The following is an 18,130-nucleotide window of genomic DNA, read 5'->3' as shown; positions in this document are numbered from 1 at the left end:
GCTGTCCTAAATTCAGCAGCTTAGCTATGCAGGTGCCAGCACTGAATATTGCCGGCACCTGCATAACCCTGGGCTCCTCCCTAATGCCACCCCCTATACCACCCCTGACCTGCCTTGCCCCCTTTTTTTTGTGTGTGGCGGTCAGTGGCAATATTAAACAGTACTACCTGCTTTAGTGCTGCTGAATTTTGGAGGTTAGGCGGCAAAAGGTGATTTAAGCTGACAGGAGCCTCTCTTGTCCACATAAATCACTTTGAATATTAGCTAGAAAGTATTTCTATAGTATAAATCTCTGACATTCTCTCATCTTACAATGACGAATCAAGACTACAGTACCTGTTCAGTCCCTGGCAGTAGCCAATGGTGGGGTTCTGCCAAGAAAAGGCAAGCAGCACACGTCGAAGCTTTTGCACAAGCTCTGAGGTAGGAGAGGAGAAGTATTTGTTGCTGGCTAGAGTGCGATGCAGGTCCAGCTCGATCTGTCGGGAAGCTGGGTGCTCAGTGCTTTCACACTTCTGCAGCAAGCTCTTGTAGTAGCTGGCAGAACGAAGATGCTGCACCCGGCAGCCAGTCACCCATTTCCAGACCCGTTGACGGTGCTCCCTTGGGATGCCACAACGGATAAGGTTCTTAAGCTCCACTGAGGGCATCAACTCGGCCAGGCTGTTCCACCGGGCTTTCAGCGGCTTCTCCACTGCCTCATGGCTCAACAGTTTGTTAGATCTGATCTCCAGTGCCTGGATTTTGGCCAGAAGCTTCAAATGCTCAACTTCACATTCAGGGATTGTCATAAAACCGTAGTCATCATATTCACTGGAAAGAAGACAAAGAAACACTGTTACTGTTCATGAATGGTATCGTAAGTGCATCACCTTTGCCTCACTGTTCCCTGGAATGAATCTCTTCTTGTAATGACATATACAGCATGCTTTAACTCACTGTAGGATCCCTTGGCCTAGGATTCCAAGCACAATGCATACAGGACTATGACAGAAACAAAGCCAGAGTCAGAAGAAAACAACAAAGCAATGGCAGTATAGGGAAGACATAGCCCAGAAAGCCAGAGAGAGAATGTTTACCTACGTCCATGATGGAAACATTCTAGTACAGTGCAGAATTATAGAACTTGCTGATAGGCCACTCTGTGGAACACGGATGATAGAGGACTGGGGTTCAAAAATCTTTGGCTTGTGAACAATATTTTTCTATAACTGAGGGATCAATTTTCAGACTGAGTTATGTTTTCACTAGAAGGTAGCAAATGCATAACTTGCTTATCCAGTGTTTACAAAAAGTTATATAATATTGAGTCACTTATCCACATAAAAAGGGGGCTGAGTTGGGGAGAGGTGAAGTCACTGAACAGATAATTTAATAATCAAGCTATAACAGTACATACAGGTCATCAAACTTTTCCCCTTTACTTACCCTCTTGTCCCACTACTACCTAAATGTAATGAATACATTGATTCTCCGAAACCATTAATAAATTATTGTTAAACCTCCACCTCCCCCATCCCCCCTCCCTACCCCCTTTCCCCCCTCCCCACATCCCTAATTTCTAACATTAGGTATCTCTTCCGATTCTCATAAGGTATTCACAATAAGGCTTCTCCCCCTAGGGCTCAAACTAGACAGGTAGGGGTTCCATATCGCCAGAAAATCCTTCCCCCTCCTAGGGGAACCCCTCGCATCTCCAGCCTCCCATGTTGCCAGTAAATGCACCTGATTCCTCTAGTTGGAAAATCAACAAAGCAGATCATTATGAAAAAATGTAATTTATTAATAGATATTAAAAATTATATACAGTACAGCCCGACACAGGCCGTGTTTCGCCCAGAAGGGCTACTTCAGGGGCTACACAATGATCCACTACTGTCAAATATGGTAGATTTGATGAAACCAAGTGTACTGAAGACCGCAGTCGTGAATCTTCTAGTATATATATTGAAAAAAACAGCTCAACCGAATAAACCAGAAAAATATGCTGACATAAGATATGTCGGACACTCTCTTGATTCTGGTAATGCTGGAAAAAAATTACATTTTTCATAACGATCTGCTTTGTTGATTTTCCATCTTGGAGTTTGCAGACCGTCTGCCCTTTTGCTTTCTTGGACCCTGATTCCTCGAGTGCCAGTATGCCGGTGGCTCCTCTGACACCCAGTTTTGTAGTATGACTTTCCGAGCCACTAGGGTCAGCTTGCGACTCAAAAGGGTTGCATGTTTCCTCAGCGGATAATATGATTTGGGCTTATCTAATACAAATTGTTCCACTGACCCCCTCACCCTCACCTCCAATATACTGGCCAAAGACCGCTGCACCTGTTCCCAAAATTGCTGTATCCGGGGGCATTCCCATATTGCGGGTAAAAACGTATGCCTGTATTGTCTACATTTATTGCAGTTTGCCCCCACCTGCGGATTCATATGGGTGAGCTGTACTCTGGTTGTGTAGGCTCGAAGTATCACCCTCGCTCCGCACTCCCTTAGTCTTTCATCTCTAGTCACCAAGGAAATTGACCTAAGCGTTGCAGCCACATCCCAATCTCCCAAAGACTTCCCCAAATCCTCCTCCCACCGTCTCTTTACCCCTGAATGATCCCTAGCCGGGGACTCCTTACTGAGAGCCTGTCGAACCCTGATACAGAAACCCCCACTTTCCACATCTGCTGAAAGAACTATCTTATCCTGGTCCCCAGCCGATTCCCTACTGAAGGCCCATCCAAATTGGACAAGTAATGTTTAATTTGCGCATATGCAAACCGATTGCCCCAGGAGGGGCCTACTCATTCTTGTATCATTTCAAATATCCTCAGCTTCCCTTCTTCCATTAACAGATCCTTCAAAAAAACTATTCCCTTCTGCTCCCACCTCCTAAATACAGGGCTAGCTAAACCCGGTCCAAAGTCCCCACTGCCTCTAATCAGAATCTGGTCTGAAATCAATGCATTGCCCCCCAATTTAGTCACTAACCCTCTCCACGCTTCTCTCAACGGGCCCAACAAAACACTCCCTTTCAAATGGGAAGGGATTTGACTTTTCTTACAATGCAGTAGGTACCTGAAGTTATATGGTTCATAGAACTCTCTTTCCAGCTCCACCGGTGTGTAATATTGCATATTCCCAAACCAATCACTCAAGTGCCTCATCAAACAAGCTTGATTGTATAGTCTTAAATCAGGCAGCCCTAACCCTCCCTGTGTCCAGAATCTCAACATATCCACCAAACAAATTTTGGGCTTTCTCCCCCTCCAACAAAAACTACTCAACATTCTATGTAAATGGTGCAAGTCTTTTTTCCTCATATACAGTGGATGACTCTGGAGGACATATAGCCAAAGAGGAAACTGAACCATCCGCATAAGGTTTATCCTCCCCAACAACGATAGCGGAAGAGCTCTCCACCTTTCCAGCTGACCTCGAGTGGCCTCCATAAGACACATAATATTGCTACGATATAGAGTACCTGTTGCCATTGTCAATCTAATCCCCAGATACTTAAAAGAATTAAACGCCCAACATAATGGGAAGTCAGAATTCCACAGTCGCTTAACTTGCTGCGATGAAGTCAACGCCTCCGACTATTCCAAAATTACATGAAACCCATACTCCCATAATCTCCATACTCCCAGAATATTTTCAATAACGCCTCCTAAGATTCCCTTGGTGTCCCCAGATGAACTAACAAGTCATCCGCAAAAGCCGCAACCTTAAAGCACTGATCCCCCACCTGAATACCTCTGATGTCCGGATTAGCCATTATCTCCCATATCAGAGGGTCTAGGGTTAACACAAAGAGTAATGGCGACAAGGGGCAACCCTGCCTTGTCCAACGCATTACTGAAAATGGCTTAGAATCCCTCCCATTGACCAGCACTGTAGCTCAGGGAGACGAGTATAACGTCCTGATGACCGAGATAAAACGACCCTCAACTCCATAGGCCTTTAAAGTATCAAAAAGAAAATCCCACTTTACATGATCAAAGGCCTTTTCGGCATCAAAACTAATGACTATAGATGGAAACCCCCTGCGTTCCCTGTATTTCAGTGAGGTCAGTATCCTCCGCATGTTCTTTGCCACCGAGTGTCCCCCTACAAAACCCACTTGAGACTCGTGTATAATATCCAGTAAGATCCTAGCTAACCGATTCGCCATTTTCTTTGCCAGTATCTTAACTTCAAAATTCAACAGTGAAGTAGGCCTATAGGAGGCCGTACAAGTGGGGTCTCTTCCTGGCTTAGGTAGCACTACAATTTGAGCTAAATCCAAGCAATGTCTCTTCCTCCACAATTTTGTTGAACATTCTAGTTAGCGGCGGAACCACCCCCCCCCCCTCCCCATAATTCTATAAAACTCCGGTCTAAAGCCATCTACCCCAGGGGCCTTTAAAAGGGGGCTGCGCTCAATTGTTGTTGCCACTTCCTCCTCCGTTATTAAAGCATTCATTAAGTTCCTCTCCCTCTGCCCCACCTGAGGCAGAGCCACATTACTCAGATATAATTCTCCCGGGAGACTCTTGTCTGGGGGAGCCGCATATAAGCCCTGGTAGTACTCCGGAAAAATCTCACATATCTCATCATCCGAGTGCACCCTCCGCCCCCCAGCAGCTTGATTCGCAAGAATCTTGCGGGGGGCTCCCCACCAGTTTAATCAGCCTTGCCATCAACCTTCCCCCTTTATTGCCATGTCGGTGTAGCATATACCTATAATATTGCTGTGATTTGTGGGTCCTCTGATGGAGAAGCATGTTTAGCGCCACTTGATATTCTAACAACCTCCTCCTACCCCCTCCCATTGGTGACAGCCCAAAGCTCTGCCTAGCTTTCCGAATCAGCCCCCCAAGCCTAAAACTTTCTTGTCCAGTGCCTTGCGTTTATAATGGGTATAACTAATTATTTCCCCCCTAAATACCGCTTTTGCTGCCTCCCAATACAATACGAGGTTATTATCATGTTCTGCATTCGTGGACCTATAGGAATCCCAACAGTTCAGCATCTTTTCCCGAAACACAGGGTCTTTATACAACTCACTAGGGAACTGCCAGTGTCTTGTGCGTACTCTAAATTGCCCCACCTCCCAATTCATCCACACTCAAGCATGGTCCGAAATAACATAGGACCCTATATTTGATTCCCGCACTTTACTAAACTCCCCCCTAGTCAGCAGCAGATAATCTATTTGAGCCTGTGTATCATGTGCTCGCGACAGGTGAGTGTAATCCCTATGCAAGGGATGTAATTCCCTCCAAACATCCACTAGGTCTAACAGTTTACTCAGCTGTAACAGTCTCACAGCATTTAACTTGCTAATTTCAACATTAAAATATCTTCCCCTCCCCCTTGAGATACACAGCACTCTCACTCATATCATATGATAATAAAATGATAAACAACAAGACATTTATGTGGGACCTGGGTGAATATTGGCTGGACCCACATAAGGGAATCTGGCCAGTTCTCGATTCCCTCTGAATATCAACAGGTCTTCCTCTTTCCCTCCATCCCTCCAACTATCCTTCACAGTACTGTGAGGCTGCTACTAGAGATCGTAGCAATCATTTTAATAGCGTATGTGATAGTGGTCATCACTCCTGCCCGTTCCTCCACTAGATCACCCTGCTGTATAAATTGCTTTAAATATCAACTAGATAATAGTTATTATACTACACAGAATTTTTAAAATGTAATGCATAGGGGGATCACGTGATGCCATGCTCGGAGGAAGACGCTACGAGGGCCCCCAGGCATCTCCCGTATAACTTGCAACGCAACTAATTAAAATCAACCCTAGATTTTGGGTGACGACGATAGCTGGAGCGATTCTGCAGCTGGTGAGGGGAGTTGGCAGAGTGAATATGGTGGCGAGGTCGGCACATAAAGAAAAATCAAAAAGGTGGCGGAGGCAAAAATGGCGGCACTTCTGAGCCCGGCAGCCCTCATGGTCTCTTCTGCATGGATTGCGGAGATGACAATGGTAATGGAGGATCTGCTGGAGATGCAGCTGGCCCCTCTGGATGCTAAACTGGAATATCTACATGCCCGAATGGAGGACCTGTCTAAAGATTGAGTGGTGGTTCAGACCCGATGGCGGACGTGGAAAACAGGATTGCCGTGGGTGATCGGGGGCTTTACAAAAGAAAGTGGTGGAGATGGAGGCCAAAATCGAGGACCTCGAAAATAGGTCTAGAAGAAATAATCTGAGACTGGTAGGCATGTCGGAGGCGCTGCCAGACAGAAACTTGCAAGGCTTTTTAAAAAAATGGATTACTGAAGAACTGCAGCTATCGGAGAGTAATGAGCCTCTACAGATTGAACGAGCACACAGGCAGCAAACAGACCTAGAGTGATTATTCTCAAGGTCCTCAACTTTGTCCAGAAACAGGAGATATTACAGGCAATCAGAGCAGGGAAAACGCTCACCTATGATAATAAAAAAAACCCTATGCTTTCAAGATTACTCTGCAGGGGTGGCAGCGCAGCGCAGAGCTTTTCCCCCCTTCTGCTCAAGGTTGTTTGCACTCAATATCAAGTCTGCATTAATGTATCTGGCAACCCTTAAAGTTACACAGGGAGGGTCGACCTCATCATATACTTTGGTGGAGGAAGCCAAGAAATTTCTGGCACAAGTGGAGGAGAGAGACGAGGAAAGAACAAGGAGGACTGCAGGAAACGCCTAGTGGAACTACAAGCTGCAAGATAGTGCGGTTGGACAGTGGAGATGGAGAGTATATTACAAACTGTATGGCTCTTTGAGCAGGGACTGTCTTTCTTCTATGTTTGTGCAGCGCTGCGTACACCTTGTAGCGCTATAGAAATGCTAAATAGTAGTAGTAGAATGGCCAAGAGAGATAAGGATTGGAGGACATTAAAGCAGTAAAGAACTTGAACTCTCTGACAATAGTTTTAATTCCGGGTGAACTAGCAGACTGGCATGATAGTGCTTGATGTCGGGGGAGTCTTGGCTCAGGGCGGCCACAGATAGTAGGTTCAGGTTGAACGGCTGAGAGGAGAATGTATGGGAGGGAGGGAGTTGGTGACTTAGAGGGGTGGGATAGGTGCATGAATCTGAATGCATGATGTGAAAAATTTGTGCTAGAGCCTGTGAAGTACAGGGATGGCTGGGGGGGGGGGCGTTTGAAGTGATTGTTCCTCTGGGGGGAACATGTTGTGGTGGGAGGGAGGGGGAGGGGAGGGGAGGGGAGGGGGGAGGAGGGAGGGTTAAGTGCAGGGGGGGAGGAGAAGGGGAAATAGGTATCTTGGTTCAGGGGGAAATGCAAGGTTAAGAATGAGGTGTTGGCAAGCAAATGAGTGGGAGAAGGGCTGGATACCGTTGGAAGGTGGGGGATGGAGGCTGGGTCGTCCCTTGGCCTGACAGGTTAAACAAGCAGTTGAAATGAAGCTGATATGTATCAGTAGGCTATGGTAAAATTAATTACTTGGAATGTGAGGGGAATACATTCGCTTATTAAGAGATCTAAAATACTGCAACATATGAATAGACACAAAGTGGATGTGGCCCTGCTTCAGGAGACGCATCTTGATGCACGGGAACATGCTAAGCTAAAAACTTGGTGGGTAGGAGGGTGTGTTGCAGTGGCTGCCCAGGGGAAGAAAGAGGGGGTGGCCAATCTGTTAAAAAAAGGAGTGGCTGAAGAGATAAAGATAATAGTGGAAGATCCAGGGGGGGCCTTTTATTTTGGTTAAAGCGGTCATTAATAGGCAAATAGTTTATATATTATATAGCAGGGTGGCTAAAGTTCTGATTACTGGAGAGTATGGCCCCTTGGTGGTAGGAGGGGATTTCAATGCAGTCTGGGATCCAAGGATAGACAAGTCTACATCAGGGCCCGTGGCTGGATATTATGCTAATAAGAGACTGTTACAGCTGAGTAAACTGTTAGACCTAGTGGATGTTTGGAGGGAATTACATCCCTTGGATAGGGATTACACTCACCTGTCACGAGCACATGATACACAGGCTCAAATAGATTATCTGCTGGTGACTAGGGGGGAGTTTAGTAAAGTGCGGGAATCAAATATAGGGTCCTATGTTATTTCACCTCCCAACCACCAGCCCCGCTTCCCACCACCAGTTCTGGCACAGACCGTATAAGTCTGCCCAGCACTATCCCCGCCTCCCGCCACCGGCTCTGCCACCCAATCTCGGCTAAGCTCCTTAGGATCCATTCCTTCTGAACAGGATTCCTTTATGTTTATCCCACGCGTGCTTGAATTCCATTACCGTTTTCATTCCAAGCATCCACTACTCTCTCCGTGAAAAAATACTTCCTGACATTTTTCTTGAGTCTGCCCCCCTTCAATCTCATTTCATGTCCTCTCGTTCTACCTCCTTTGCATCTCCGGAAAAGGTTCGTTTGCGGATTAATACTTTTCAAATATTTGAACGTCTGTATCATATCACCCCTGTTTCTCCTTTCTTCCAGAGTATACATGTTCAGGTCATGAAGTCTCTCCTCATACGTCTTGTAACGCAAATCCCTTACCATTCTCGTAGCTTTTCTTTGCACCGCTTCAGTTCTTTTTACATCCTTCGCAAGGTACGGCCTCCAAAACTGAACACAATACTCTAGGTGGGGCCTCACCAACGACTTATACAGGGGCATCAACACCCCCTTTCTTCTGCTGGTCACACCTCCCTCTATACAGCCTAACAACCTTCTAGCTACGGCCACCGCTTTGTCACACTGTTTCGTCGCCTTCAGATCCTCAGATACTATCACCCCAAGATCCTTCTCCCCGTCCGTTCCTATCAGACTCTCCCTGCCTAACACATACGTCTCCCGAGGATTTCTATTCCCTAAGTGCATCACTTTGCATTTCTTCGCATTGAATTTTAATTGCCAAACCTTAGACCATTTTTCTAGCTTCCGTAGGTCCTTTTTCATGTTTTCCACTCCCTCCCGGGTGTCCACTCTGTTACAGATCTTAGTATCATCCGCAAATAGGCAAACTTTACCTTCTAACCCTTCAGCAATGTCACTCACAAATATATTGAACAGAATCGGTCCCAGCACCGATCCTTGAGGCACACCACTACTCCGAGCGAATTCCGTTCACCACCACCCTCTGGCTTCTGTCCGTCAACCAGTTCCTAATCCAGTTCACCACTTCGGGTCCTATCTTCAGCCCATCCAGTTTATTTAAGAGCCTCCTGTGGGGAACTGTGTCAAAAGCTTTGCTGAAATCTAAGTAGATTACGTCTATAGCTCGTCCCTGATTCAATTCTCCTGTCACCCAATCAAAGAATTCAATGAGATTCGTTTGGCACGATTTCCCTTTGGTAAAACCAAGTTGTCTCGGATCTTGCAACTTATTGGCTTCCAGGAAATTCACTATCCTTTCCTTCAGCATCACTTCCATTACTTTTCCAATAATCGAAGTGAGGCTTACCGGCCTGTAGTTTCCAGCTTCTTCCCTAACACCACTTTTGTGAAGAGGGACCACCTCCGCCATTCTCCAATCCCTTGGAACCTCTCCCATCTGCAAGGATATATGAAACAAATCTTTAAGAGGACCCGCCAGAACCTCTCTGAGCTCCCTCAATATCCTGGGGTGGATCCCATCCGGTTCCATGGCTTTGTCCACCTTTAGCTTTTCAAGTTGTCCATACACACTCTCTTCCGTGAATGGTGCTCTATCCACTTCAATCTCATTTGTACTTTTTGCAATCCATCGCGGTCCTTCTCCAGGATTTTCTTCTGTAAAAACAGAACAAAAGAATCTATTTAGCAAATGCGGTTCGCAGTATCTTTTAGTCTCACAATTCCCTTTTTAGTCATTCTCCTTTCACTAATATACCTGAAGAAATTTTTGTCACCCCTTCTTACATTTCTAGCCATTTGTTCTTCCGGTTTCGCCAGATGTATCTCTCTCTTGGCTTCTTTCAGTTTCATCCGGTATTCCTCCTCGTGTTCCTTTTCTTGAGTTTTTTTGTATTTCTGGAACGCCAACTCTTTAGCTTTTATTTTCTCAGCCAATTGCTTGGAGAACCATATCGGTTTCCTTTTTCTCTTGCTTTTATTTACTTTCCTTATATAAAGGTTCGTGGCCCTATTTATAGCTTCTTTCAGCCTGGACCACTGTCCTTCCACTTCTCGTATTTCCTCCCAGCCCATCATCTCCTTCCTCAGGTATTCATTCCCCCATTTTACTAAAGATTTCTAGTTTTCCAAAGGCTGTGTTAGGTCAAGAGAATGGTTTATTCAGCCAAGATATATTTGGCTTTTGGTATTTTCTTCTCAGGAATAATTCTTACTGTAACAGAATATATAGATAGATTTCTATTTTGTGTAATTCTTAGTTATATCTTTGGTGTAATCCTAGTGGTATTAAATTTGTGTGCTTGCTTGCTATGTTGCTAAATATTATTATATAATAAAGATACATATATTTTCCACTTTGGCATATTGCTTCATTGGGTATTACCAGAGTGAAAATGAATATTGTTTGGTTTCTGTCGTACCAACCCCTAGACACAAGTACAGAGCATTGCTATATTGTCTGAACTCTGTATTTCTAAGCTTTTGCTTAGAAATTACCACTACAAATACTTGGGGGACTCATCCTTCTCCCTTTGTTGTTGTCCCTTTGAAGTTGTGCTTTGGGTGATAATTGCTGAAATGGCTGAGAATTTTTTGGCACCTTTTAAGTGCCGTGGAGAAAAAATGCTTTTTATCATGTGGCATCAGCTATTCTGTCTCGGGACAACCCTGAATGCTATTTCAATTTCTTGCTGGGAGTTTTCAAATTGCAGACAGCTGAACTGGAGAATAACACTGTCTATTTGACTAATGTTGCGGCAGAAATCTAATCTTTCTGTTGAAGCTACTGCTGAGTTTTGCTGTGGATTTTATTTATTTATTTGACATTTATATTCCACATTATCCAGAACATACTCAAGTTCAATGTGGCTAACAGTAAATAAACAGACAAGGTTTACAAAAGCCATAAACAAAATATTATATATAGACCATGGATGGCCAGTTGCAATCTAAGATACTCCATCAATGGATTGAAACCTCTCAAAGAGGAGAGTTCTCAGTCTTTTACGAAATACCAAGTAATCAGGCTGGTCCTCAATTGCCATTGGCAGTGAATTCCAGCACTTAGCACCCTGGTATCTAGTCAGCAGAGTGAACTGACTTATAATGCACTCTCTTGCAATCTGGAAGATGAAGTCTACGGTTAGTCCCTAGAACCAGAGGTTACACTGCATAGGGGAATAGTTATTAAGGGATGCATATAATCCTCTATCATGCCATATAATATTTGAAAGACAAAAACACATGATTTAAAAATAATCCTGGCCCCCTCCGAAGGGACACCACCTTGTAAGTGGAGGAGGGGCTTCCGTGTTTCAATGACTCAGAGGGCTATGCTGAAGGGTTACCCATATCAGACAGGCCTCTGAGGAGAAACCAGACAAAGAGTGTCCCAAATTAGGGAGAGGGGAAAGATGGTGACCTGAAGCTCGTACACTCAACGGCCCAGCTGTCCTCTGAAGTTCAGTTTTTGTTCACTTGAAATTTCCTCTCTGCATTGCAGTTGCCTTAACAGAGGAAGGGGACAATGGGGGGTCAGCCGCCGATGACCAGCGTTTTGTCCCCTGTGCAGCAAGTGTGGGACTGCTGTGTGACGAGCTGCCCATAGATGACTGGGTTGATGAGTCCTTTGATTAGCGCCGACGAAGGAGCGTCGATGCTCTTGGACCTGGAAACAACTTTATCGCTCAAAAATCATTTAACCACCATGCCCAAAGGAGTGGAGGAGTGAGTCAGGAGTGTATGCTGAAATGGAAGTCGTTTACAGCTGAACCCATGTCGGCGGTGCTACTCCTAAACCCTTAAGAGTTATCAGCTTGGAGTTTTTGGCTCCCGTGGAGGTTGCATTGAATGTCATCTGGAGGGTGCTCCAGGACCTGACGGTGGTAGAGAATGACTTTGCTTCAGATATAGTCTTGTTAATGAGCCACATGGATAATCTAATTGAATCCTTTGAGAATATACAGCAAATGAAGTTCTACTGAAGTAGGAAACGGTTAAGATTTGAAAATGATAAAAGACCAGAAAAATTTAAACAAAATGAATATTGTTACAGATGATTAATATCGAGATTGTTGTTTTCCCAGAGTTCCGGGTATGACTCCTAATGTTTTTTTTCCTCTGAAATGATTCCTCTTAATTCAAAAGGAGTGAAGCCTGTGAAACTGGGATTACTTTGATCAGCGGGAATTGGATTGGAGATTCAAGGGTTTGTATTGTTAAACAATTTCTGGTTTTAAAAGGGAAAAAAAATGAAATCAGGTGTATTACTTTCACTAATATTGGACAATACGTATGTTTCCAATGAAATTGATGGACTATGCACCGTTATGGTCTTGAAGAAACCAACCAGATGATCAATGTTTGCTGTTGTTTAAATTGATCTCCTTGTCTTGTTTCACTCTCCCTATTTATTTTGTGGTCTAAGAAAGAGAAAGATTGTATAAAATCCATTTATCTTGTTGAGATTGTTTTCTTCTAATATTATTTTAATGTACAATCATCTCTGTTTTACTGTTTTGCAAGTGATCCTTGTAAAATGAAAAAATTATAAATAAATAAACATAATAATAATCCTGGCTTCAATGGGCAACCAGTGCAGCTTGCATAATAATGGAATGGCTCTATCAAAACATGATACCTTGAAGACAACCCTAGCTGCAGTGTTTTGGGACATTTGTAGCCTGTTTAGGACACCCTGCTTATATCCAGCATAGATGGAATTGCAGTAATTGAACTGAGTTAAAACCAAAGATTGAACTAGCAGTCTAAAGATGTCTGGCGAGAAATATGATCTGATTCTCAGTTTCCAAAGAGACCAGAAGGATTTTTTCTCTACTGAGAAAACCTGAGGCTCAAATGTGAGGTGACTGTCCATTAATACGTCCAGTACCCTAAGCATAGAATCTAGGGATATGTCACATTGTCAACAGTAATATTATTATATGCAATACGGTCAAAGGGGTTGGTTACCACAAGAAATTTAGTCTTATCTCTAACTTAAACTTAAATTCAGAAGTCCAGGATTCCAACAAGGCCAAAGGCACTTGCATATCAAATTGCATCAATAAAAAGCCAAAGGAGATCACATGGTGCGATGCAGGAGTAAAGTCGCGTCTGACTGGAGCTCCTGTCATTCCCCCTCATCTAACGCTCTTATCAATCTCAAAGGGTGTCAACGAACCCTCATTTCGCCAGAATAACGCTTAAGCAAACGAGTGGGGTCAGCCAGTCAGTTGCGGAAAGCAGAATGGCGGCGAAAACGCTCAGAAAGGAAAAAGAGAAAGGCAAGGCCGCGGAACCTAAAATGGCGCCTGGGCAGCAATCGCCGACCTCGAGTGTTTGCTCGGCGTGGACAGCTGAAATCACCACAGAAGTAACGGTGGCTGTGGAGGCGGCCCTTGATAAAAAAATTGCAGGCGCTGTTTGACCGGGCAAAATCCGCCCATGAACGTCTGGGTGGGTTCCACCTCGACCTAGACCATATACAGCAGAGGGTCAGTGACTTGGAAGATCAGACAGCAGCGGCAGACCAACCTGCGAGGGCTCTGCAGAAGAGAGTGGTGGAGCTGGAAAACAAATTGGATGACCTAGAGAATAGGTCGCGACGTAATAATTTACGCTTGATTGGCCTTCCCAAACAGATTAAGGACTCAGAGCTGGGGAGTTTTTTAGAGTCCTGGCTTCCGACCACCCTGAAGCTGAACAATTTACCGGGCCCTCTGCAGATCAAGAGAGCACATCGTCTGGGGCTGCGGAGGCAAGGTACGGTGCGCTCATGGGCAGTGATACTGAAAATTCTTCACTATGGCCATAAACAGGCAATTTTACAGGCTGTACGGGCCGGAGGAGAACTAAGACACGAAGGTCAAAGACTACTTTGTTTTCAGGACTATTCTGCACATGTGGCCGTGGCGCAAAAGGAGTTTGCGCCCGTATGTGCGGCCCTCCACGAGAGAAAAATCAGGTTTGCACTGATCTATCCAGCGAAATTGAAGGTTCAACACGAGGGCAAGGAGCAATTCTTTGATGAGGTGTCTGCAGCCAAAGATTTTCTCCAAAGCCTGCCACAGGAGTCTGCAACTTGATGACAACAGAGACATGGAGGAGACGGCACAAAGTTTAAGGACTCACTCCTGACCCAGTAATTGAACAGGGACTCTGAGCATCGCGTTGGACTGATAAGTCTGGGACCGGGAGAATGATAACTATGAGTGCGGGAATGGCTGTTAGGATATGAGCACGTTTTAAGCGGATATTTGGTGGATGTTCCCGACTGAAGGGCTGACCTCAATAAGGGGGGGGGGGGGGGTAAGAACTACTGACAGATGTTAATGTTATGATACTCCCTAATGTGTAGCAGGGTTTATGACAAAGAGGGGAATGGGGCACCAATACGTGATGGGTTCCTTTTTGGAATTCCAGGGTTTTGGGGTATGGAGGGGAGAAGGGACATTGCTCAGGGGGAGGGGAGTGGGGGGGAAGGGAGGGGGAGAGTTTGGGGGAGGGGGAGGGTCTGCTCGGCAACAGGTTACATGGAGAAGGGGGGAGGACCATTGGGAGTGGCTGTGGGGGAAGTGGCTGGAGGAGAGAGGTGTAGGCTGGGGCGCCTTTCTCCTTATAACATACTAAACAGCGTTCCTTGCTATTTCTGGTAGGATATGGTTAAACTTATATCTTGGAAACTGGGGGGTATTTCCTCCCCAATTAAAAGGAGTAAGATTTTACAGACGTTAAATAGACAAAAGGTACATATTGCAATGTTACAAGAGACACACTTAACTGCAATAGAACATAAGAAGCTATGTAGATGGTGGGTGGGTGACTATGTGGAGAGTCCGTCGCCAAATAGGAAGGCGGGAGTTATCATTTTATTCCGCAAGGGGCTCCATATTACTAAGAAGCGGGTAATTGCGGATTCGATGGGAAGGTCCATGTGAACAACCAACCCTTTTTACTAATTAATGTGTATGCACCGAACCAATACAACAGGAGGTTGTATCAGACCTTGGTGAGACGAGCACTCCTTCGATCAGCTGCCTATAATTATGGGGGGTGACTTTAATTCAGTATATGACCCGTTACTGGACAGTACTGGTACCTCAAGAGTGGGGCCCGTGAATTTTACCAAGGGAATCCCACGGCTGTGTTCCTTACTTGATCTAGTTGACACATGGCGTCTGTATCACCCGGGAGAGAGGGATTATACTCATCTTTCCAGAGCACATGACACACTATCGCGTATTGATTACATCTTAGTTTCAGCGAGTAGGGTACCCTTCTTACAACAGGCGGAAATAGGGCTGACTCAGGTGTCGGACCATGCTTTAGTATGGATTGCCTTCTCATGCGGGGGGGGGGGGGGGGGGGGGGGAGGGGATGGAAATCCGAGAGCTCGCTGGAGGTTTCCTAGAGAACTTTACTATGATCCTCAGTTCGCCCCTTATATGCAATCCCAATGGAAAGAATATACAGAGTTCAATGAGGATAGTTACCAGAGAGACCCGCTATTATTTTGGGAAGCAGCCAAAGCTGTACTGAGGGGAGCCATCATCTCGTACTACTCCCATAAGAAAGAGCCAGAGAGGCGGAGATAATCCGGATGGGAAAGCTAGTGGGGCAGGCACGCCAGCGATTTGGAATAAGCCCAACGAGCCTCAATAAATCTAGGTTGTTGGAGGCCCAGACATCTCTGAACCAGCTACTACACGCTAAAGCAAAAAAATCAAACTACTATTATCGCTATCTCTGCAGCCGCTCCTCCTCTCCCCTGCACGTCGCTGCCCCTGGAGGAAGAAACTGGAGGAGCGCAGCGACGTCACAGGGGACAGGAGGAGCGGCTGCAGAGACGACAGCCAATGCCTGCTGGCTGTCTACGGAGCACTGTTTGAGGTTTGAAATGTTTTTTTGCTTTTTTCTTTTTGTCCAAGCCGCTGCTGCTCAACAGGAGAAGCAGCAGCAGCCGGACACTGTTAGTATTGCGGCTGCGGGTGGCGAGGGGGTTGGTGTGCCCGTGGGGGGGGGGGGGGGTAGGGGCTTGGGTTATGCGCCGGGGGAGGGGCTTCGGTGATGTGCCGAGGGGGGCTCTGGAACTCAAGAGAGAGAGAGAGAGGGAGGGAGAGAGAGGGAGAGAGGGTGGGTGGGTGGGTGGGTGGTGGTGGTGGTGGTGGTGGGATTACCTTGCTAGCGCCCGTTTCATCTGTTTCGGAAACAGGCCTTTTTTACTAGTTAATAAATAACTCAGATAAGCATCCAGAAGGCAATGTGAGGAAAAATACTATGTGAGAAAAGATTTGACAGACTCATGAGTAGGTAACAGAAAGAGGACCACTGTCGGCCAGCTGCAATACCTGCATTCGGACTAGGCTGCCTGAAGAAAGATTGAACATCAGTGGCCTTAAGTTGCAACACAGCCCCCCCCCTCCCCCAAAGTTACTTTTGTTTGAAATACATAGCTAATTGATTAGCAGAGGGAATGGCTACAGTTACTGATGTTACGTTTTCAATCAATACAAGCTTATTACTAAGGTTAAAGAGTGCTGTTTGGAACAGCACGGGGCTTCGATCATCTGCCCATAATATTCTACACTGCCTCTTCAGGAGGAGAATATCCATGAAAATCCAGTTAACCGATTTTCTCTCATTCTATATATACTGAAGCTGAGCTCCACACCCAGTTGGGCTCTGCCCTTGGTAGAGATGGTGTCGGAATAGGTTGGTTCTTGCTGAGCTCTCTGCTGGAATCTGCTTAATTTGAAAGTATAATGCATTCTGAATGCAGAATTGAAAGCCTGAACTAGATGGAATCACCCGGTGAACCCAGCTAATCATACTATGCAGAGAAAGGCAAGTAATTTTCTCCCTACCGAGATACCAGCGTAATAGCAAAGAACTAACGGCTGCCAGCAACCTACTTGCCCCACGCCGACATATTTAATTCTTCTTCACACTGCTCCGATCTAATACCTCATCCTCTGTCAATCACAGTCGAAGCGTTTGGAGGACAACGGGAAGCGGCAGAGTAAAGACATCCCCCTTCCAATTCGGCTGCCCACCCTGAACCACAGCAGCATTTAACGGTCGACGATCAGGCCTAAGCAACCAACACCTCCACCAAATCACCTGCTTGAAGACGCACTACTACAGATGGAGCTTAAGAAGACGGTCAGCTCTTCATCTTGACATCCATCTGAAACTGCAGTGTCGGGTAGCGAGCTGAGGAGGCATTAGAACAACCAGTAAGGCCCAACGAAAGGGGCAATAAACATGGCCGACGCTGCCCAGAAACGATAAGGGTGACCTGTCTCTCCCTCACAAGGCGACCACTGGGAGCCGCAAAGGATTGTCAACGTGGGGCGTCCAATTCACTCATCTCCCAAACAGGGCACCGAAGAGCGACTGTATCCCCCACCCGACAACCGAAGAACGTTCTCCTCTCCCACGTGGTGCACCACGAGGCCGACTGAGCAGAGCTCCACCTTCGAAGATACAGCACGAGAAAATAGTGCCCTGAACAGTGTCATCTAAACTACTTCTCTTCCTTCTTCCGCGGAACGCAGTATTAGAGCCTCGTGGCAGGTCAACTAAATTTCACTTTCTCTATTTTTCCTGTGGAATGCAGCACGAGAATCTCATGAGCAGGATCATCTGGATACATTGATCCGTCTCTTTATGAAGTGATAACTACAACCAGCAATACACTGGCCAATAATGTAAATCTCATCTAACAGGCAATAAATTCGCTCTGATAACTCTCACTGAATATTGCTCTCTTCCAAAATTCCAACATCCAGTACTGTTTTTGTCCTACCACAAAAATCTTTGCTCTAGTACCTGTTTCTCCTGCACTCTGGTTCCAGCACTACTACTAAAGGAATCTCTGTTTCCGGATTCTGAATATTACCTTCTCCAAACATCCAGCACTGTATTTGTCCTGCCAGAGAAATCTTTGCTCCAGTACCTGTTTCTCCTGCACTCTGGTTCCTGCACTACTACCAGGGGAATCTTTGTTTCCTTTGTGAAGTTAAGGATGTAAAAAGAATTGAAGTGGTGCAAAGAAAAGCTAC

At 45.6% G+C, this 18,130-nt stretch overlaps 1 protein-coding gene across 1 annotated transcript in view; it reads right to left on the bottom strand.

Annotated features, from left to right (window-relative positions):
• TBC1D2 (TBC1 domain family member 2) overlaps positions 1–18,130 on the bottom strand; it is a 692,224-nt gene that overhangs the window by 126,767 nt on the left and 547,327 nt on the right. The window contains 1 exon segment of the mRNA XM_030194342.1: positions 337–813. Within this exon segment, the coding sequence (XP_030050202.1) occupies positions 337–813 (477 nt within the window).

This window comes from Microcaecilia unicolor, chromosome 2 (genome assembly GCF_901765095.1).
Source record: "Microcaecilia unicolor chromosome 2, aMicUni1.1, whole genome shotgun sequence".
Lineage (NCBI taxonomy): Eukaryota > Metazoa > Chordata > Amphibia > Gymnophiona > Siphonopidae > Microcaecilia > Microcaecilia unicolor.
This window is presented reverse-complemented; position numbering and strand designations above follow the sequence as displayed.